Here is a 23,664-nt window from a genome sequence, read left to right as displayed (position 1 = left end):
CTCTGTCATCTATCTCAGAATCAACCCTCAGGAAGAAAAATGTTAATTTTGAGCATTTGGCTCTGACCTCCTTTTGACTTACCAAGTGGAGACCTAGCAGCAAAGCCTTATTTTGTTCCCACGTGGAATGTTTTGTGCTGGATGTTCTCGAATAGTGTGTAGGCAGAGAAGCTTTGCAGTGGGCAGTCTTGAGGATCTCAGCAGCTGTAATAAAATCTCTGATGGAAGTGAGTGGTGATGAGGCAGAATTGTTGCATAGCTGTTGTATTATTCCCTGTATGCTATATAGGTTCACCAGCTCTCCAGTGTGGTTTCCTTCTGATGATGGTGCTCTGTAAGAGTAGTTGGCCTTGATGATCCTGGCTCATGGGTTGATGTTTAATTGCTTTCTAAATTATCCTTGCTTTCCAAAGGTAAGAAGCTACAAAAACCACTATTAGCTAGACAGTTACTTTTCCTAGAAGTATTTGTGGAAGAGGCCAGGAAACTTGACAGACTCCCTTGAAAAGTCTTCTGTGGATTCTTCTTCCATTGCAGAACTGGGGCTGACCCATACAGAAGTGGCACTGGAGATTCATATTAAATCCTTGTGTGCATGCATCTATCTGCCTCATATTTGCAGTCTGCCTGGTTACTATCACATCAGTAAATGTTCAGAATTGGGCTTTTTTGTTTTCTCTCTTTCTTTTGCCCAAATTGTCACTACCATCACTTAGTTTGGTTTAGAGATTTTTTTTGAAAGAACTGTATGGAGATTATATACATGCAGACAGCTTAGATAAGCACAGTTGAGAAGCCATCAGTAGGGCTGCAGCAGGAAGAATTTCAAGTATAAAAAATTCCAAATTATAAGATTGATAGCCCTTGTGCTTAGTAGTCAATGCAAATAACAGAAGCTGCAAATCTGGGCAGAGAGACATGCTATAAAAAGCATTATCACAAGATTAAGATGTAGAAGACATGTTTTTGCATGGTAATCTACTGGATTTATTTTGACAATTATTTATTTGTGGTCATTGTGGAAGGGAATTTTTAGCAGTCTTAGTATAATTATAGAGGACTGAATTTGTAAAGCTGCTCAAACATTTTGCATCATGGTTGTGTGGGTTTTTTCAGCCAAATACATGCTTTTTTTGATTAAAAGAAATATTTGTCTTTAAACGTTGTTTTCCTTGGAGGAATGACTAATTGGTATTCACAAGATTCAGTTTAATATTTTATCAGAGGCCCCCAAATTCTTTCGCTCCCTTCTCTTTCAGGGTAAGTAATTTTGGTTTCAGATGCATCACGTTTGATAAAAGCCACCTTGTTAACATCTCCTGTAGAATTGCAGCTCTAATGTGCTTTGAGGGATGGTGAAATAACTACATCAGTGGTGCTTCTAAGTTTAATTGAATGGGGCAAAGGAAGGAGTCAGTGGGGAAATGCTGCGCAGGCAGTTAATTTGTTTTAATTTATTTTAATTTTGTGGGTTCTTTCACATCTGTTTAAGTAGCTGCCCTATACAGGTACACCAGAGACCATAAATGTCATGGGTATTCAGCATACTTCCATTGTGTTGTATTACAGGAATATATATTAGATCTGCATCTAGAGAAGCTCAGGGCTTTAACACCCCAAGCCCTTTTCCATGGATGTTGATGTTCTGTATTACTTCATTTCCTCTAAGCCTGAAACATGTTAGAATATTGTTTGCAATAATTGACAGGGTTTGCACCAAGAAACATTTAATAATAATAATAATAATAAAAAAAGTCCCTCCCATTTACATTCCTGTTTTTTCTGCAACTTCATTTTTCCAAGTTGAGCCAAAACATGCAGATTCAAAATTGATTGGCTTTTTTCAACACAAAATTATTTAAGTTGTAAAGTGGCTGAGAATGGATGGTGGTCAGCAATCAGTGGAGGGGGGAAGAAAGTTGAGTCTGTACTGAGAATAATGATGTTCCTCTTTGTTGCTCTGGGAGACTGTTTATTCTGCAGCTGTTTTCTGTGTGGAAAACTTGCAACTCATTGCTGTGATGATCAAAGTTGGGAGCAGTTTGGACAAAAGTGAGAGTATAATTACTGGAAAAAGAGGAAGTAGCTTTCACAACCTAAAGAGGTTGAATGATAATCCTTGTACAGCCTGAAGTCTTCCAGTTCTGCTGGTCTTGCTGGAAAGGAGCATTTGGGTAGTTTTGAGCTCTTCTATTTTCTTTAGTTAAACAATTTAATATTTCCATCATTCAATGCTCTTCATTTCATTGGCAGTGTTGAATTATGAGACTGAAATAGCAATTTAGTTACTACTCTAAAAAGTAGTTATATTCTTCATGTAGGTGCATGTAGTAGCACATGTAAAGCAGCAGTAAAGACGAGGGTAATTCTGTTCCTGTTGAACTTGAGATTTGTTTTGCCACATATTTTAGTGGAAGCAGGGATTTGTTTTTCATGGCATATGGGATTCCTAAAGACTGGGATTTGGTTATGAATGAGCACGTGTTTCCAGAATGGAATTACTTGAGTTTGTTTAATCAATTGTGGATTCCTCCAGAGTGACGCTGCAGCGCCTGTGTGAGGAGTTAGCTCTTTTTAATTGGTCCCATATGTACTGGCAGATAGTACATTAATCATGCCTTGGGGGGATAAGGGCATCTGGTTGAATCTCATGGTGCATATTTTATTTCTTTTCTGGAGGGATTTGCTTTTTTTGGTGTGGTGTGTTTTTTTTTTTTCCCTGCCTTTGTTCTAAGAACTGTAGATATGTATATATGTGTATAATAAATCACTTTTTGAAACTTAATACTCAGCTGAGGGATTAGTTAAGGTTCTGCAAAATTATCTGAACTTTGCTGGCAAGTAAAGAAGAAGAAACTGAGGTTTTACGGAGAAGCTGAAGTTTCTGAGCATCTCTGGGTTTGGGCACTTAAATTGTGAGAACTTGGAAGCTTAATCTCCCTTCTCATCAAGGGCTAAGGACTTGTTCTTTGAAAATCAGAAAAGTGAAAATAACAGAAAAGATTAATTGCTTTTGAAAAACCTAGAAAACACCATGCAGATTTAACTTCTATATCTGGAGGGTGTGGATATGAGAGCGCTGTCCTGTGCTGTAGGTTAGCCCCAGCAAAGGGGAGCGCCATCCTCAGCTGCTTCACTTGACTCATTCAGCACTGGAAAAAGCAGAGTCGTTTTGCATCTGGCTGCTTTGGCTCAGTTTAACCAGTAAAAAACAAGAATGTAAATGAGTTGGTTTGGTTTTCTTTTGTAAAGGTTTCTTGGTGGGAATCCTGTCAGTTATCCAACTCTAAAGCTTTGTTGAATTAATGAGACACATTGTGGAAGGGTATTTTTGATCACTTTCTGTAGACTCCCTTATTCCTGATGTGGGCTCTCGGGGGTGTTACTTTTATTCACAGCTTTAAGAAGTGGGATGTCCTACTGTGAGAAGTTCCCCTGGGGACAGGAGTCAGTAAAGGAGTACTATTGCAGGTGAAATGCCTGTGAGTGTAGTTAGGGCTGGGGAAGTCTCCTTGGGAAGGTGCATGGGATGGGACAGCAGTGCTGGTGAGACATGGTTCCCCTCTGGAGCACATACTGACAGTGCTCACAGGGATGTGTGGAGAGAGGGAAGTCTAAAGCCACCAGGCTTCTTTCTTTGCCATCTGCAAGATTTGGGGGGGATGCACCCTGGTGGAGGCTTTCCAAAAAGGCTGACTTGCTGAAGAAGCAGGTCTGTTCACTTGGAGATGGCTTGTGTCCATGGGAAGTAGGGGGACCCCTTCTCAGAGACCCTCAGGAATGCCAGGCTTAAATCCTGAGGGTGATCCAGACCTGGAAGAAGCAGTGCTGTAAGTTCGTGTGAAAGGAATCAGTGATAAAATGGACAGCTTCAGAGGAGGGAATGGATTCTCATTATCTTGTAGCTGTAAATACAATAATTCATTAGACCCAAGGTTCATTTGGTTTATATTTAAGCAATACGTAAGCTTTTTTGGCAAGGATTTGTGCCCTTTGTTTCTTCATAGTATTAAGCGCAATGTTACCTGTAGCAAATAATCAGGGTAAATTCCCTGTTTGTAGCAGGCGCCTATGTCATCCAGTCCACATCCCTATCTCAGAGAACAAGTCTTACAAAGGCAAAAGAGAGGTCACTGTACTACATAACTACTCAACAAGTTATTGATTTATTGCAAAAAAATGAAGGAGAAGAGTGAGAGTGAAAAGCTTGTTTTGAAAGGGCTGTACTGGGGAATGCAGTGGCTGTCTGGCAGGTATTGTATGAGATGGGCTTGCTCTGCCAGGCGCAGTGTGAGGAGAAAGAACTTTTTAAAGCATCCTCTGACACAGAAATTATTGGAAAGACTCCAAGAGCAAATTGAAAAAGCAACAGCCGCCTTTATGCTGCAGGATTCCATTGTTTTAATATTGGGCCAACTATACCAAATAATACATCTACTGGAAACTCATGTTCGGGGTAAAATATGTTGGAAAGCAGCTAAGGGGTCAGCTCAAAATCAGAGTGAATGAACTTGACATATCTATGCTGCTGCACATCCCATTTTGTTCTTTCTCTTCTTGTCAGCTTCCATTTCTTAATTTATTTCTACTCTTTCCTCTTCCCTCTTTTTTTTTTTTTTTTTTTTTTTTTTTTTTTAACCATTTGTCTTGTCTTGGGCTAGTATTTTGACTGCTATTTGCCCTGAAAAATGCTGGGGCTGATAAATACCTCTGCTTGCACAGAGAAATTCTGGCATCCTGGTATTTCTGACATTGTGATCTGGTTTAAAATCCCAGGCTTGCACACAGACATAGTGCTTTTGGGGAAGTGCTGCTCTGGTGATAGAAGATGAGCAGCAGATAACAGGGATGACTTTGCCTGCCTTCAGTGCCATGTGATGGAGCTGTGCTTCCCAAGCTGGCTTTGTTTGCTGGACTTACAAACTTAATTTGAAGACCAACTTTATCAGGAATGGGATGGAAGAAAAAGGCAGAGTTATTACTGCAAGTGTAAATGTTATTTACGACGATTTCACTTAATAACATAACATGACACAGCTATCTGTTTATGGGGTTTGTATTATATAAGAGCTAGTTCAGTCATTACAAAGTTATTAAAATTTGAGAGTTAAGGGTGATTTCTGAACCCATAAGTTTGGGAAGCAGTTATTTATGAGAGCAGCTCAGTTGATACATTGGTGAAAGTGATTATGCTTTATTTTTATTGATGCTAAAAAAATGTTGTTCTGGTATAAAATATACACCATGAATACCAGGCATTGGAAACTACAACTCATTTCAAAGTATGTTTAATTCATCAGTAAATAATAAGTAATAAATAAAGTCATCAGTAAATAATTGTAAAAGCCCAAATCCAAACAGACATATTTAGATTTTCATCTTCCATCCACATGCCTGATTTCTGCTGAAATAATGGGCTGGGAATTTAGGTACTGCAATGATTCGACTGATCAAAGAACTTTTTATTGTACTACTGTGACTTTTTTTACTTCCTTCACTGACATTTTAGGGAGGTCTTATTTCATTTTCGTGATTATGAGTGTCCTGAAATATTGACTCCTTCCTACTCCGGTGTGGATCTCTATAATGAGACTTCAGGTTTTGAGCAATTATGGCTAAACTGTGAACTTAGTCTCTGAATATCCTGTATATTTAGATTTGCTTAGGTTGGGGAGTTTAGTTTGGCTGAATGTAGAGAGATGTTAGAGGATCAGTCATGAAATTCTCATCTGGCTCTGAAGTTCCCTGCAGTTTGGAGGGTGTTTGTATCTGGGATTGTGTTTTGTTTGGGCAGCGGTCCTGCTGATTGGAATCGCATAAGCTTGGCAGCAGAACGGAGGCATCCAGCCAGAGCAAACTCAAAGTACACAGGGTCTGAGAACAAAACGTTTCACATGAATTAAATTGTGAGGAAATAGAAATTCTTTAAACTTGTAAGAAAACAAGGCAGTGTGAGCATCGTTACACAGGCAGCTGTGTCATCAGGGCAATTGTTTGGGAGTGTAAGTTTTATTTATGAAATCGTGATAGTTGTGTGTTTTTAAGAGATATGTCTTACCACTGTAGGAAGAAGAATATTCCCTAAGAAACTGGTATTAGAGTAAGATGGAATAACTCTCAGTGCTTTCATGCAAAGATCCAGTAGCATCTTTGCTGAAAGGCTTTTTGACACTGCTGATTTCAGTTTCCTCTGTACCATGCACTGCAGCTGGGCTTGTCCTAAAAAGGTTCCCTGTGTCCTCATTCTGCTTTTCTGTGTCTCCTTCCCTTCATTTATCCATTTTTTTCTGTATATTATAGGTTTTTCCATCAGAGCTTTATCCTTGACTCCCTTGTTACGTTCACTAATGGCAGGAGAAGTCCAAGAGAGGGTCTCTATGCCTGGCAGCAAGCAGCATTGTTTGCAGCACGCTGGGTGCTGCCTCTCCTGGTGCTTTCCTTTACCCAGTCTCATGCCTTGCTTGCTTTGATGCCATCTTCTGCTCGGTGTCCGTCATACAGATTTGAGCTTACCCTGGCAAATGCATATTACTCTTTTCTGTGCCAAAATAGTCCCTGCTGCCCCTGTCTCTCTTCTATGCTCTCTGGTGTGGGGGTGGTAGGAGCAGGGGGATGTGAGGGGGGAGATGGTGACAGGCACTGGTTCATGTGCAACCATGCAGGGTGGCGTTGGCCACGTGCATGGGTGGCAAAAGGTTTTTCTGTTTTTTTTGTGTGTGTTTTTTGTAGGGATTTGGTTTGTTTGGTGGTTTTAGTTTTGTGGGGTGTTTTTTATCATGACATTTTCCAGATGCTTTTTCCCAATATCCTTGTGGGTGCCATGCCCTCAGCACACTGAGACATGCCAAGTTGTGCCATGAGCAGGCTACTTTCAGAATGTGTCACAGGGTGCCTGCAGGCACATCTGTCTTAACCCTTGTGCCTGTTGCCATTTCTTAGCGGTTGAGAGATGTAAATTCAGACATAATTATCTGCTTTTTCACCTAAATAGCATCTGTTACCTGAAAGAGATTGAATGGATTTGGTTTGATAGGCTGGCAAAATAGAGCTCTTGACATGCTAGATGAGATACCTTTTTAATAACCAGATTTCTGGAGTTGGATTGGTTTCAAGAAGATTACTTGGGATGGATCTGCTTGAGTATAAAGAGTCATGACATGATCTTGGATTTGTGCGTGCCAGTTGGTTTTGTGTTACAAAGCAGGCTGCTGATGGGATCATTTCTGATTTTGATAAGTGCTTCCATCCCCTCTGTAGAGGGTTTTATTGTAGTGTTCAGTACAATGTTTATATGAACTGCTAGTAGAGGATAAATAAATACGGCACAGTAAAGTTTAATATGGGGGAGGAAAAGTATTTAAACTGTATTAGCAATATTTGCTTAACAAGAAATGGATCAGATGTGACATGTATCTGTACTGGTGGATAGCATTTGCTTTAAACAAAACAAAGTCTTGAAATGGATCAGTTTTCATATCTATCAGAATTCCTCTTTTGATGAAAAGCTAGAGGCTTGGAGTGGGGTGGTCCTCGGGTCACAGCTGTGCTCGTGCCAGTGATGGTGTAACCATACTGCTAAAGGACTACTGTTGCTGTCATCTCTGACCATGAGTAAGAGCGGAGTCTTGTATCTACAGACTAGATAAATTCATAGTCAAATTCCGCTGGGGATTGGTGATAATGGACATTTGGACTTTCTCTTGCAGTTCATTGCACTTGGTTATGTCTTTCCCTTCCAAAATTGCTGTGTCTTGCTGTGGGATGCTGTTGAAAAGTTTTGATTTCATTCCAGAACTAAGTGGATCTCAAAGGTAGAGGAAGTACTTGCACTGAAGTGCAGGAGAGCTGAACACGCACACGACCAATGTGATCAGGCAATGCCTGTTCATTACAACTAAGAAAGCCCTTTTATAATGTTCTCCTGCACACGCTCTGAGTAACACGCAGTACAAGTCCTCAAGATCGGACAGTTAACTTAGCCCGCGCTTTAAACCTTCTTAAGATGGGATAAAAAGTGCCACATCAGCCTTGCCAGGCACCTGCCTTGTGTAACTTCCTCGTCCTTCCCAACCCCTTCCGGGGGTTGTTTGTCTCGTCGAGTTTCCCCCCCCTCATTCAGGGTCACATCCTTATCTCATTCTTGCTCGACTGAGGCTCTTATCAGTCTTGTTCTCACGCAGGATTGCTCACATGTCCATTCTCTCGCAGAAAGTCCTCTAGAATCCCAACACCAAAGTAGTAAATTATAGAGGTGGTTATTGAATTCCCTGGGAACTGATCTTTTGCTGATGCTCTAACATAGATTTCATCTGGGAATTCTTTCTAGGTGCTGTAGAAGGATGACTTGCCCAGAGGATTGCTTGTCATCCTAGCAAACCCCTTTTTCGGAGGCTGTGAACTTGTAGAATAACTTTTCCACAAGTTAACATCCTATCATTTTGGGGTTTGCTCTCAGTGTGTGTCTCTGGCAAAATTTAGCCTAATACAGGTCATCTGGAAATGTGATGCCAGTTTATGCAGTCATGTGTTGGTTGTAATGCTGACATTGAGAGAGCTGAGGGCTAAGGTGATGAAGACTTTTTTACGTTCACCTTGTTGCAACCCAGTTAACCTATAAACTCTTGTTCATTTTCTCATTTCCTGTTGAGAATTACAGATTACAATGAGTTACAGTCCTCTCTTTCTTAACATTTAGTTTTATATTCATGTCTAACCCTTTCTTAGATTTATTGAATTTGAATCTTTATTTCCATCGTGAAAATGAAAAGATCCACTAGCCCAGGCTTGGCTGCTGAGTATTTAATATTGTGAACAGCAGTGGCTGTTTAGTTAAGACTTGAAGATGAAGAGCTGTGCAGAAGTGTTAAGCATTACTATTAGAAATTATCAGTGCATACTTTTCTCCTCCAAAGCATATTAAATTGTATAGAGTTACAGTTGTTTTCTCTGAGACATTTGGCCTGAGCTGTTTGCTGACAAACTAGACCAAAACCCAAATGCTGTTAATTTTTAGTTTTAACAGCAACAGAAATCATGCTTGGACTAAATACACAGCATCTAAAATTTGCAAATTGAATGTTATGAAATAGTTAATCTAGAGCTAACATGTGAGTGTTGAGCTGATAACAAAATTTATGTTGAAAGCAATTTAGAAGTTCTGCATTTTTGTGTTCAATTAACCTGTAGCTAAGAGGGTTAGTGATGACATGTTTTTTATTGAAATAGAGAGCACTTTGAAGGTCACCAAGGAGGCAAATATACATTGTACCTCTGTAGTGACAGTCTTGGCCTGCTGTGGATTTGGACTACCAGTTATACACCCTTCAATTTTCCTCTATAGGGGAAAGGATGCCATTAAGACCTGTAAACTAAGCAAAAGAAAATGATGGAACTTGAATCCTTGAATAAGCAAAACTATGGTTTTGTATTAAGATAATTTTCCAGTGTTATTAGGGGCAGGGTTACTTAAATTTTACTCTGAATTATTTCACATTCAGCAAATAGGGAAATACAATGCTAATTACAACTTCATCCTTTCTTTGGCACTTAAGGTATTTTGTTTGCTCAAGGAATTTTAAAACTTGCTGCCAATTCCTTACTGTTTTGTTGCTCCTTGCATTTCTTTAAACGTAAAGTCTGTACTGGTTTCACCATCTAAATGGATAAAGGATGAATGATGTGCAGTTTTGAGCAGTAGTTATAGTCATGACAGTTAAGAATATCTTCTTTTGATGATTTTCAGTGTAAGAAATGAACCTAGTGGTTCTGGCACATGGAATGTGAATGGCATAATGTTCCCTGAACCTTTATTCACTGAATTGCCAAAGTCATGCTTTTTAAGAACTTCGTGAACTTAAAGCACTTTAAAGAAATATTCTGGGTTCACAGCAGTGGAGAACTAATGCCTCTTCTCAAAAAATACATTGGCTACTGTTATAGGTCAGCATTTGCCAACAGTTTCCGCAGGAGATGCCAGTTTGGAGTGGAAACTAAGAAATAGGTTCAGTGAAGCACTTTATCCTGTTCTTGGCTTAAAGCACATGAATAATCCCATTGACTACCCACGTGTGCTTTACTGGGACTGCTCACATAGTGAAAGTTAGGCATGTGTTTAAATAACTTGCTTATTTGGGGGCTCACTGCGTGATGTCTCCTGGCAGATTTTCTTATGGCAGCCATCATATGACCTGTGTGCAGAGAGTCTACGCTAGCCATGCAGTCTGAAGCAAAAGGCTATTACTGTGTCCGCCCCCAATTCGTCCTGCACTTCTCTGGCAACTAATTATCTGTTTGCTGCCAATTGTGCTCTAGTGTTTTTGGCACCCAACTGCTCCAACTTGCTGCTCATGCAAGTATTGAATTGCCTTTGTAAGGCAGAGACTAGTTTTTTTCCTTGTTTAAGCTGTATATGTGGTTGTTACAACGTGAAAAAAAGTAGATCATTGTCATAATTTTCTTCATTTTGGTCAAATTGTGCTGTCGGTAAAGTTGATAGAGATGCTGACAGAGGAGAAAACCGTTTTGGAGGTCCATGCTCAGTACTCAGAGGGGCTAAATGCATTCTTTTTATCTATTGAGTATCTAATGGAAGTACCATTCTTTATTTGAGAACCTCTGTAAACAGATCCTCTGTGGAAACGAACCTCTTTCACCACACGATGAGGGAGAAGCTAAATGCCAGGATAGGATCTTCAACCTGATATTTCACAACATTATCTCTGGTTTGATCCAAATTTGCCCCACTAGATAAATAGTAAAACTTCAGGTTATAAATACATATAGGTAAGTTTTCCACCGCTACCTTCCTCTCCCATCCCCTGCACGCACAAGGCAGCAGGTGACCTTGGAGACAGCATTTCCTCATGCTTGAAAAGGGGCCAGGAATCACTGTCACCCTGCGCACAGCAGGTCTCCAGATCCCTCTCCCTTCTGCATATTTTCTCCTCCAGAAATACCACCTGTGCAGAAAGTTTGCAGACTTAGAGCTTATATGTAAAAGCAAGTCAAGCTAATAGAACTACAGTTGTAGACAGCAGTTAGTTAATGGGACTAGCAAGCCCAGCGCTGCAGTTGGTAGTCAGTGGTGCTCCTTCAAACTCAGGATCTCAGACTTTGAGTTTGCTTTACACCTGTCATGGCTGGTTATCTGTTGTTTAGCCTTTGCTAACAACTTAACCAGAGAAGCCTAGTAAACTTCAAACAAAAGGCTCTTAATTGCAACTGAAAGGTAAAATGAAATGGGTTTTCTCAGTAAGCTTAGTAAAGCTAGCTGGAAAATTGCTCTGTTATCTTCAGAAACATGTCAAAGAATATTTTTTAATGTATAATTATCTTAAATGGAGTACTCTTTTGCTGGAGCTGTGTTTGGGAGAGTGAATGGGATAACATGTAATGTCAGCCAGATGAAAAATAATATGAGTAGGTTTCTTCACTGGGATGGAAACTTGAATGCTTAAACAAACAGCACGGAGGCCCTAAAGTATTGCTGTAATAGGCTGTAACTTCACACGTGAGGTAGGAAAGGAAGTACTATTTTCACAAACTGTTAGTGTTTATGCCTTGAATATGCTTATGAAAGTATTTAAGGTGCTGCAGATCCAGTATCATAACAATTATTAGATCTAAACACTGATAAGCTAAGGATTAAACTGTTTTAGAACTGTATTAACAGGTTTTCAGTTAGCCAATGATAAAGTATTTATGAATTAATTAGGAAATTTATTTACAAGAAATTCTCATGCATTTTCAATTGAATACTTGAATCCACAAAAATCCATATGAAAACAGCATAGTATCTAAATAGTTGATTCATTCCCTGTGTATAAATAAAATGTTCAACAGGCACTCTCCTCACTTAGAGCACAGGACTGAAAAGCAAGGACCTGAGCTGATTTTCTGGCTCTGATAGGCTTCTTATACAGGTCTTGGAAATCACTTAGCATCTCTTTCTGCCAGCCAGACCCTGTAATGTTTGTCTGCCTTGCAGCAGTGGAGAGGAGACTGAGGAAAGGGGTGATTGCAAGTTAAGAATCTCCTATCAAAAGTTAAAACAAATAGTTTTGGTTTTGATGTAAGTAATCTGGAGTAATTGCACATATGTCTAATAACTGCTGATTTATAAGAGTCAAGTTATGAAGCTTTAATAAACACGTATGTCTTCAGACAGTGCTGCAGTATCTGGGAATACTACATTGATTTGCTTTATACCTGTGTATTCCCCCTTAGATATGTAGTAGCAAGGAAGAAGATTCAGTTTCTCAAACGAACTCAGTTCAAAGAAACATCTAATATTGAAAAATTTCTCTGACTCCCTGATTCCACAAAATTGGTTTGGAAAAACTTCAAGGATTGTCTTTCTTCACTCTAAGCAATTGCTGAGAAACTTTTCATTCAATGATATTACTGTCTACTTGTATAGTTCTTCACCCAAGCCTCTGGAGTTATTTCTTGTCATAGCAATTGACAAGTTTTGAATGACATCTATATTCCTTAGTATGTAGTGGCATTTACATTGGAGACTAGAGGAACTATTGCTTACAAAAGAAGAGAATTTAAAATTCACATGCTCTAAAGGCAAGCTGCTGAGGCATTCAGCTCTGGAAACAGCAGCATCTACACAGGTCAGTGGGATGAGATTTAAGTAAAGAGGAAAGAAAACAAGAACGGATGAATCCACAGTTCTTTGAATGGTCTTTGATCCCCTGTCTTCCCTTCGTATGGTCATTAGTAGAGGAACTGGGTCTATCTATGAACAGTTTTTGTAGCCTCGGAGTGATCAGAGGTTGATTTTAGACCCTTTTTGGGACATACATGGGTTTTAGTGAATCCTTCTATTTTCTATGTGTCTGTCTTTTAAATTAAAAGCAATCTCCGCATTTTTAATAGTAATAATGAATGTTCATTGTCTTAAGTTGTAAAACTTATTAACTCTCCCCATGGAAACTGAACAGCAAGTGAAACATGCAGACACATCCAACTATTAATTCTCATTTTTCTGCACTAGAACTGGAGATAATTGTTCTTCTTTCTCTGTTTAGCACTTTCAGACCATGTTAAAGACTAAGTTGAATGTCTTAACTCTTCGGAAAGAGCCTCTCCCAACAGTGATCTTCCATGAACCAGAAGCTATTGAGCTGTGCACCACAACTCCCCTCATGAAGACTCGGACTCACACTGGATGCAAGGTACTTCAGAGTATAAACTTAAGGAACAAGACTGCTGTGGAGGTGTCCCATGTATGTGTGAGGACTCTAAAGAGCCCAAAGTAACCAACATGGTCATTGTTGTTGCTCTGGAAACCACATTAACTGCTTCTATTACTATAAAGTTTCTAAATGAAAAATGTCATTGGGTATTTCTGACCAGAAATTTTGGGCTTCAGGAAAAAAAAGGTTTTGGCTAGTGTGGCATGATGCACATTTTGGAGAATTTCTAACAGCCTGCAATGAACATCGCTCATTGTAAATGCTGCCGCTGTTTCTGCAACTGCTAGTGCTGAGATGGGAGATGAAGGGCCAAATGCTGTGTAATTGCATTTAGCAGTCTGTACTAACAGAGGTATATACCTACTGAAATAGTGTTGCAGCTTAAAACTCCAGGTTAGTTTGCTGTTTTGTTTTTGTTTTTTAAGAGATGAAACAAAGGGGGCTGGGAGGAGTCTTGGATATTGATTTGGTTAAGCCACAAGATGAAATTGCCCCATTACATCAAAGCACAGCTTCTGAAAAAGCTGCTCTTCTTTAAAGTTTAATGTCATAAGAGCTTCAAGTGTATTCTTCTGTGGTAAAGAAACCATATAAAAATAGCAAACAAATCTGCTCTGTTTGCAACTTCTATTGGAACAGTTTTCCTTGTTTGCAGAGCTCACCTAGCCTAGCAGAGCCATGGGCAGTCTTGCGGACTGAGCTGGGTACCTTGGTGCTTGGACTGAGTTTGGCCTGTGCTGCCAGTCGGGGCTTGGCAGCCAAGTCCTCTTCACCCAGCCCAGCTGTCAGTTGTAGGGAATATCCACCTGCCCTCGAGTGTCTTGATGAAAATGGAGAGAACTGGGCTTTGGCCTCCACTGCTCTATAAAGAAGAGCCATTGCCTGATTCTACATTTACTGGATAAGGTCCCAAGTGCAATTAAATTAAATGCCCTAATCCCTTCCACTGCCAGTGTGTATACGGACATGTGTGTGCACACACTCTTCTTTGTTGGAGGATCTGATGTAAGTGAGATGGGGTTGGAAGAACACTTCCTGGTGTGTTCCTCTGCTTCTCTTGGCATACTGTGTGAATGGCATGGGCTGTGGGCATGCCATGAAGGGCTTTGCTTGGGCACTTCCAGGTCTGGCACTTCCTCAGCAGTTTCTTCTTGAAGTGTCATTTTTGTTTGACTTTTTACCTGTCAAATAGACTGCTGCTGGATGTTGAAGCAGTGCTGCCCAGTGCTGACGTAGGGGAATGCAGGGCAAGTGACCCAAATATGCTTTGTACAGTAGCTCATAGCATCTGCTCTTTCATGGTGATGTCTTTTGTCCTTTATGTTGACATCTAATGAATTTTTAGAGAATATTAGCTATCGTAAAAATGGTTCACAAAGTATCTAGCTTTCACCCCTAGTGAGAGAGAGTTCAGACATAATAACGCTTTCTGAAATCAGTTTATCTCTGTGAATGTGTGTAGAATTTAAATGAACCTTTTTGCTTAATGTATGGTCCTTCAACTGGAAAAGATGGATTGCAAAGAGATGTTGAACCTGTCAGTGAAGAGAATCTTATTCTATATTTAGAAATCTCTCTTATTTATTCATTTATTTTTCCTGCAATGTAACATAGTAGTGGTGACTAGGGAACATCTGCTGCAATAACACTCCCCTTTTCCTGCTTGTACTGTTTCTCCTTCTCCCTTTCCCCCTGTAGCTAGTCACCTCCTGCCAGTGCTGGAGTCTTATGATGGTGGTTTTGGGTGGTGGCCAGCCCCTCTTTAGATGATTCAGCAGTTCTGATTTTCAGTACCTACCTTGGGAAGATGATTCCACATTTATGTTGTTCCTATGGCTAAGAAATTCTCTCCAGTCCTGATTTTACCCAGGCTTTCTAGTCACAATTTCTTTGTTTTTCCATTATCTTTTTTTCTGATTAAATGTATTCTTCTCTTATGGGGCTTGTATCCTCCGGCTGTTTATAGGTAATTAGCTTTCCTCTCCTCTTTCCCCTCTGATTATTAGTTTCTTGCTGAGTGATATGATAATAATAGTGTTGCCATCACAAAGGCAGTATTTTATAATACGAGTTTTTGCTCTGTGGGGTCTGATGATCTATCACTGTTATTCCAGGTGTAAGGGGGGAGATGCTGTGGTGTTGCAGGTACCACCGAGCATCTCCAGTTCTCAGACATGGGCTTTTCAGGCAAGAGCACAGCATCCTGTTTCTACTTTCTTTCATGAGTCACACTCTTTTGATCCTTAATCATTTTATTCCTCTTGACTGAAATACCTCCAATTTTTCTATGTAATCCCATTAATAAGATAGCATAATTCTTCTGACAGAGGCTCCAGACATCTAATTTTATTGCACGGTTTTAACATAAGCCTCAGCTGGCACCATCTTGTTATGGGGACTTGACACATGCAATTGCTTTGCTGTTCAGAGGTCTAGGCATTGGTTTTCTTGTGTGATTGCTCTTTTCCTTGTCCTTTCATCACAAGACAGGCTTCTCTTTTCCCTTTCATTTGGTGTTAGCTGCTGAATCTTGAAAGAATGAAACTTTTCTGCTGAGATCCAATCTCATTCTGTAATTGAATGGGATGGTTTTAAGAATAGCAGAGAAATGTCTTCCGTGAAGTATTCTAGGGGGAACCTCCACAAAATCTGTAAAGTTTAAATAATTGAACAAATTCAGAGAGCTTCTCTTTCCTGCACAATTCCAGATCTGATGCAACTTTGTTGCCATTGTGTTTCCTAAAATACATTTTTTTAATTACAACAGATGGTTTAAAACTAATTCCTCCTGTTAGTGCACGTCTGCACTTGCCTGCTTAGGCTGGCTGTGCTGTTGCAGTTCCCACTCTTCTAGACTCATGGGCATGATTTCACCGAACAGGAAAAATGGATAATATTTGCTTTGATTTGCAGCATAGAGCTTTAGGTGCACATGTTTTGGAGCTTGTGGTGCTGGTTGCTCCATGACACGGGGTTGACTTGGAGGGTGTAGATCCCAAAGGGCACCTTCTTTCCCCGCTTCCCCTCCTTTCCCCACCAGTCCTGCTTGCAAATGGGAAGTGACAGCCCTGCACCCCGGGGTTGGACTGTTGCAGCCCTGCTTAGCAGATGGCCTAAAACAGAGCAGGATTTCTGGGTACAATAAAGCACTTGGACTTTCGGTTTTTCCTGTGGGGTTATATGCTTTTGTCTGAGCCATGGTATACATTAGGTGAGAGGCAGATCTCTGGCCCCGGAGGATCCACAGCTTCTCATGCTCCTCCAACTGAGACTGCTGGGCAAGGCAGTGGGGTGCAGTGCCCAGAGGGTTGTCATCTCTAGCAGCCACAGTTGAGCACCCATGTGCATCCTGCCTCTTCCCTGCCACAGAGGGTGTTTGTGAATACTGGAGCACCAAGTGTTAAGGTCAGTAGCTGCCCTGAAGAATGAAAAAACCCAGCTGGATTACTGTATACCTGTAAATGGCAAGTCTCAGCTTAAGCTCAACCACCACCCATTGTTGGAGAAGGATAAAAAAGACTGAGAATAAGTCTCTTGTTCTTCCTACCTGGACCACACGTGCAATCACAGGTTCTTAATTTGCTTTTATTTAAAAAGAGCATGTTTCTCTGTACAGGCATGAGTGTGATTTAGATGTGTGTATATAAAACTGTGTCCATCCTTGATCAGATCCCAAAGATTTTGATAAGACTGGCTATCCTGCTTGTAGGTCTTTCATGTCAGATGTTGTGCACTCTTGTGTTTCAGCTAGAAACCTCATTTTCTCTTATCATAACACTAAGTACCACCAGATGGAAACTGAAGATCTAGAGTATCTCCAGAAAAAAAGTGGCTCTTTATTCAGAAATGTACTCTTTATTTGTGCCTTTTAACAGATTTTGTTTAAGTTCAGTGTGTTTTATTCTTCCTTTATGTCCTAATTGACTTACACTGATTCTAATATTTCTTGATTTCTGTCCCTTTGAGCTATGGTGGTGGCATGAAGAGAACTGCCTAAATGACTCTCTCTTCTGCTGTGGCTTTTCCAGGAACTGCTGCAGTAATGCAAAAGGACAGAGGTTAAAAATGCTGCCTGTAATTTTTGAAGTGGTGTCATAGGTTTAGGGTTGAGTTTTTTTAAAATCTTTCTATTGGAAGGCTCTTCAAAATGAAGTAAGTGCTGAATAATCGGTGGCTTGTTATATCCACCTGGATCAGGCGATCTTATTCCTTCAGTTCCCACCAGTGGACAAGTTTTTCTCAGCAGTCTGGGAGACTGAGATGAGATGAACATAAACAGTGCAAATAATTGCATTACTAAATGGGAAAATATGTATTAATGTTATGGTGTTTGCAAGCATGATACTCATTGCTTGCCTGTCTTACTGTATTGCATTGGTAAAATCATTAATTCAGGCTTTGTGGAAGGTATGATTTTGAAATTTCTCTGATGGTGTATCTTAGTTGAAGATTGATGAGTCTTGTTTAGCAATTTGTATAAATGGCATTAGAGTGGTACTGGTGTTTTAAAATCAAGCCTTTTACATATTGAGAGATTTTTAAAATAGCCAAGAAGTGATATAAATAAATGGAGCTTGGTCTTTCAGAATAGTTTAATTGCTTTACTCACGAGGTAAAAAGAAAATGGTTCCTGTGCTCAGCTTGCTGAAGGGAGGTGATTGCAGTGGGGTTTATTCCGGGCCTGTATAGCAGGAAGGGGCCATTGTCACAGATGGGCTTCCCTGGCAGTGTCAGCAGTAAGGCACCCAGCTTGACTGCTGCAATGCTGCGGCACACCTGATGATGTTACATTTGTGTCAGCCTGTTAACTGGATCTGAGGTGTTTTCTGGGAGAGTTGGGCAGTGCCTGAAGGGCCTTAACCTGCGCAATGCCAAGCGCCTGCCTCTGTGTTCCTGCATCTCGCTCTCCAGGTGCCGGTCTGTGCCCTTCCACCCAGAGCCTTTGGGGCAGCCTGTTGCCCTTTGTTGCTGCTCCTGGCCTTGCTGCTGCCAGGTTTTTCACTTGCCCTTATGTGTCTCTTTCTCCCGTTTTTCTTCTTTTCTCAAAAGTAACTTTTACCATTAGAGACAATGTATACCATCAACTGTGGGCCCTACTAATAATACTACTCTATGCACTTTGAGCAACAGGATTTCCACCGTAATAGCAGAGACTGGAACTTAGTCTGCAAGGGAAAAGCTCATAATAAGTTTATAGGATGGATACTGAGTAATATTGATCATGATCCGATTATGATCCATAGAAATAAAATATTTCTCATTGGGATATTTATTAAATAAATAAAACATTATCTTAAAATTGCCCTGCTAGGCCTGATTCTAATTCCTTGTATAAGAGAGTCATTTAGGTATAATGTCTGCTCAGATATTACTGCCTATTTTTAGTTTTTCTGCCTTGCTAATTTTGATTGCAAAGGCCTTGCAGCAGGACTGTCTCTTACCACATGCTTGCAAAATACCCCATTTCTACTCTACCCTAGATGCCTCTGTAGAAGATGCTGCTTTGCTGCTTTTATTGGTCATTGCACTTTAAAAATTCAAATTGTTGTTCTTTGGTTGTTTGTTTGGTTTTTTTTCCCTCTAGTTCAGACCTTCCCAAGTTGTTTTGCCCAGCATTTTTGTCCTATGCAACCTCTGCCACTTCTATCCCATCCTAATTAGCTCAGCCATGGCAGTGGCCCAATAAATTATTGCTTTAGCTTTCAGCAGGCAGCATGCTCCCCACCTCCTGGGCCTGGTGGCCCCTCAACATTCAGAAAATGTCAGATTGATGAACCATTCTCTGAACTTTACGCATCCCAGCAGCCCACACAGTGTGGTTTTGGTGGCAGCAACCCCAGCCTCATGCCTCTTCTCCTTCATTGTTCCCCTAACCGAGAATTTTTGCTCTAGCCATCTGAAGAGTAGGCAAATGGTTCCCCTCTGCTGCACTGTTACTGTACATGTGTTGTTTCTATGTGTCTTGATACTGAATCCATCAAAATTAATGCAAAGAGAACATTGTCTCTCATTTCAGTACCCAGAGACCAAGGTTCTCTCTCCAGTTTGTACTGTCCTATTGGCTCAAAAGGATTGAAAATGTGCCCTTAGACTTTCCGAGATGGGAAAATTCAGATGACATAAATGACCAATCTAGTGTTTTACTTAAATTTCCATAGATAATTTAAAAAATCTGCGCCTCGTGAACATTTATTGCTGTTTTAGCTACTGAAACCATAGCTGGTTGGAAGCTGCACATATTCTTAAGATCACCCCACTTTATCCTTATAAAGCTTAATAGAAATGTTTTCTTTGCAGCTATAGCATGGTCAGGAATGATTGTTTTGAATGCAGGTTTATCCAGCTGTGAATACAAGTCCGGGTAGCTGTCTAGTCTTCATTACTGTTTTGTAAGTCTGTAATATTAGGATGGTCATTAACTTTAACAAAGAAATAGATTAAACAAGTGAGACAAGCTAAACTGTACCATCCTTCCCAGCCTACTGTTTTCCATCATGTTTAATATGAGTGTGAAACACAGAGCTTTTTTCTTCTTGCTTCATTAAAGGCCTTCTGTAGTTATCCTTAAGCATTACACATTTTGTACTGTGAGTTGAGAGCTTGTTTTTCTGTTTCTTTCTCCCCTCATCAAATAAACCAGAAGGATGCATGTGAACTCTTGCATGGGGCAAATCTTAATAGCTTCAGTATATAGTGCTTGTTGGTAAGAGTTACAGAGGCTTTAATGATGTGTTTTCCAAAAGTGAAGTGCATCAAATAAACTAATGCCCCAACAAGCATGCTATGTGAAGATGAAGTATTTTATTTACTTTTTCTTCATGTAGTGTTACAGAAATCAGAAAAAAAAAAAAAAAATAAAAAAAGCTGAATACTGAAGTTAGGGAAGAGTAAACTGCCTGCAGAAGTCTTACACATGGCTGTCCCAGACTGCTTTAGAGAATTTGGCTGAGTCTTGTTCTAATATTCAAAATGGAGAGTTGCATGTGCTCATTTCATTTTCAAAACATGACTGTATGGCAAGGTCCTGCTCTGCAGCTATGAAGTTAATGAGAGCTTTGCTGTAGGCTCCATTGTGAGTGTGGTGGGATGTAGCTAAGCAGGATGGCAGCAGCCTTCAGGCAGCACACACTGCGTAGCATTTGGCCCTGGCTGCTCTCAGCTTTCAGATTCAGAGAGGATCTCTTGCATGTGATTATTTTTTTAATTTTATTTTTATTACATGCATGAAAAGCCCATTTATGTCAGTGAGGATTTATGCTTTAAATGAATGCGGAAGAGCTAATAGAAATACAAAGGGTAGATGCAAGTGGAGAATGTTGTTAAAGTATTGTAATGCTTCATTTTCTGAAATCTAGGAGTCTTAGGTGGAGAATATAAATTGGCTAAAGCGATTGAATTAATCTTAAACTGAATCTGCTTTAAATAGGATCTGCAGTGTTCAGTTTTGCTGTGTTGAATGTATTTTGGCATAATTTTATTTGCTTACTGGTAAAGTGGCATTGTAAGACTAATGTATTCTGAGAGCGGTGGAAGTTATGTCCTGTCAGATATGTTGATGGTATTTTTTTTCTTAGCATTTGCACCGGTGACATTTTTTCAAGCCATGGTTCAAGTAAAGGGCATCATGTTATTCAGGAAGTTCTTACAAGCTATCTAAAAATGGTCACATATTTCAGTCACCTTCATATTTCTGCTTTAACTGCCTTTACAGGAGAAAGTATATGACTGTATTCTACACACGGTGGAGTAACTTTGCTCAGAATATATGTCTGTTAATTAAAGGAAAACAGTTTTGCCTGTTTCTGTTTGCTTTTGGATTTCATTGAGAATATGTGTTTCAAACCATTTTTGAAAGTTCCGTAAAAAGAATAAGACTGCCACCTTGGGAGGAGAGCTCTGATGACAGTGACAGGAGGATTTCTGGGAACTGCCTAGCATGTTGGTGGCCAGCACAGGGTGTGAACTACCCTGGGTGCAGGGCTTTCTCCCTTGTGGTTCCCATTGGATTTGCTTCAAGCGGGTGGGAGCTCAAGGCTGGGCATATTGTGAGGGAAATTAGGGAGTGAGCGGGGTTTCATAGAGAGGTTTGCAATGAAATTAGTTGTGTGTGTGCACATTCCCAGGGGGACTAGAGGGCTGTGTCCTCTACTCCTTGGGCTGCATAGGAAGGCTTACAATTATTGTGGACCATGCAGATGATGACCAGAGAGGTCCCCACCACAAGTCCTGACAATTAGTGTGCTGGGGGTCTCCTCAGCTGTTTCTGGGAGTGAGGTCCAGCATCCCTGACTTTCTGTGGGGTGACCTGTTCCCAGCACTGTTTTGCATGAAGAAATAGGAGCAGAAATGTCATACCAGGTAAGCCAGACTTTGCTCAGATATATGTGTGTTCAAGCCCGTTTTCCTTGGTAGTAGGCTGCAGAAAATATCCCCTAAACCACAAAAAACCCTTGAAAAACGCAAAGAAATAGAGTATTCATTACCACATTGTGCTTTGGTTCATGATTTGTATTGCTTGCACAGCCATTGTGTACCTTACATTTCTTCTTATCACTGTAGTTCTGTCTCAGTAGTGGATGCAGTGAGTCCCAGTGAAGAAAACGGCTGATGATGCTTGATATGGAGCCTGGGAAAATGAGTTTTTAACATAAACAGAAATCTCTTTCGCTGGAATCAAGTACTTCTTTTGGCTTCACAGCTTTGATGTTATTAGTTGCCTTTGATTCAATAAAAGCTTGAATTGAAAGTTATCATCCCTTAATTTTGTTAGCAAATGGTATTTATCAGCAGAAGTAATCTAAATCAAACCTCTTAATGTAAAACGAGTCACTAAACAATTTATATTCCAATTAGTTATGGAAGAGATAGTGATTGACGTTCAAAGAGCACTGTGTAAAATGCAAATATATAGGAATTAAAAATGTTCCCTGTAACTTGGTTGAGCATCAGCACCGGCCTTTGTGTAATTTTACCTTTGCTTCTAAAAGCAATTGGGAAACTTGTGAACTACCAAGGAGGTCAGTCACTATGTGCTGGTGAATGCTCAGTAACTCTTTACTATGTATCATTTGTACTTTTGTAGTATTTCTTACCCAGAAAGATCCCCAAACACCACCAAGAAGATCTCTGTTGTCCCCTGCTGTTCAGCTGCCATTCTCGGCCAGCAGCCCTGTTTGCAGAGATCAGATCAGCTCACCAAAAGCTCAGGGGAAAGCTGTGTGGGGACACTGTACTGTGGATAAAATATGCTAGGGGAAAACTAAAAAAGATGCTGAGAATTAAAATGCATACTTCTATTAAGTAGTAATGCATTGAAAAAAGGTACTGAAAAGTAATATATATTAATGAAATTCCTTTGATGCATAAAACCTCCATGGTGTGCTTCTGTATCTTGAAACCCAAAGGTGGGGTTTTTTGTCAATTCTAGAAATCCCAGTTTTTAGGGTATTCGGAGCTGTTGTCTAATTATAGCTGTCTTTGCAGGAAATAGCATACCAAAATCGTTTTCTCTGAAAGCATATTTAAATATTTAAAAACGATCTCTACAGCAAGAAAATTTAAATTTTAAATTCTAAATTCCCAGAACTCCTTAGGAGATAATCTCCAATTACAGAAATATATAATGCCATATAGTGCAGGCCTATAAGTTTTGTCTTTTGCAGTCTTGTACAGAGCCAAGATACCAGTACGAAGCTCAGTGGCAACTACAAAGTCCTAGATAGCCACAGCTATGTTAGGGTATTTATTTTTTACGCTGTAGAAAATACCGTGCTCATCACAATTGCTCAGGCAAAGCCTTCTGGTCACAGGAGCTGATTGCTTCCATAATAATTAAGGTTCAGATATCTAAGACTTAATAGCTTTTGACATCTAAAAATTAAAATGAGATTGAAATTTATTGTGGTGGTTATGCTGAGCAGATGCTGCAGTCACTGTCGATTGTTTTGTTCTAGCACGTCCTTGTGAAACGTTTCCATCTTGGTGCGGCTGTTTAAGCGTAAGGATGGAGCTGTGACTGGTGTTGCTGGAGAGCGCAGGGATGCCTGTGCTTCCCCATGGCCCCTAGGGCATACGGACCCTTGCTGTGAGCTGGCTCTCAGGAGGAGGAGGCACCCTTTCTTCATAGCACTCAAAGTTATTCTTTAACAAAATCAAAGAACTTCTGGTTCTGCGGCTGTTGCTACCTCCTATTATTGCAGTGGGCACCTCCCTGTTCAGCATCATGAAACGTGCTGGCAGAGGTGTTGGCAGATCTCTATAGGCGTGCTTTTTCGCAACAGACATGTGTGCTTATTCTGTGGAGGTATTCTGTGTGCCTCTTCCCCTGAAGCCATGGATATTGTTTCTTTGATTTCCATTAGAATACTGCAAAATTTGCATTTGGCACTGGGTACCCACTGCTCACACTAGTTTGAGCCAACATGAGCCTTCTCAGGAATTCATAATCTTTGTTTACAGC

At 40.2% G+C, this 23,664-nt stretch overlaps 1 protein-coding gene across 2 annotated transcripts in view; it reads left to right on the top strand.

The window, feature by feature from the left end:
* Nucleotides 1-23,664, top strand: part of PID1 (phosphotyrosine interaction domain containing 1) — a 90,445-nt gene that overhangs the window by 21,670 nt on the left and 45,111 nt on the right. For both annotated transcript variants that reach the window (XM_074911954.1, XM_074911955.1), the window contains exon 2: nucleotides 13,038-13,184. In XM_074911954.1, coding sequence (XP_074768055.1) covers nucleotides 13,038-13,184 — 147 coding nt within the window. The remainder of the gene's footprint in view (nucleotides 1-13,037; nucleotides 13,185-23,664) is intronic.

Source organism: Athene noctua, chromosome 8 (assembly GCF_965140245.1).
Source record: "Athene noctua chromosome 8, bAthNoc1.hap1.1, whole genome shotgun sequence".
NCBI lineage: Eukaryota > Metazoa > Chordata > Aves > Strigiformes > Strigidae > Athene > Athene noctua.
Note: the sequence above shows the minus strand (reverse complement) of the source record. Positions and strands in the feature narration are given on the sequence as shown.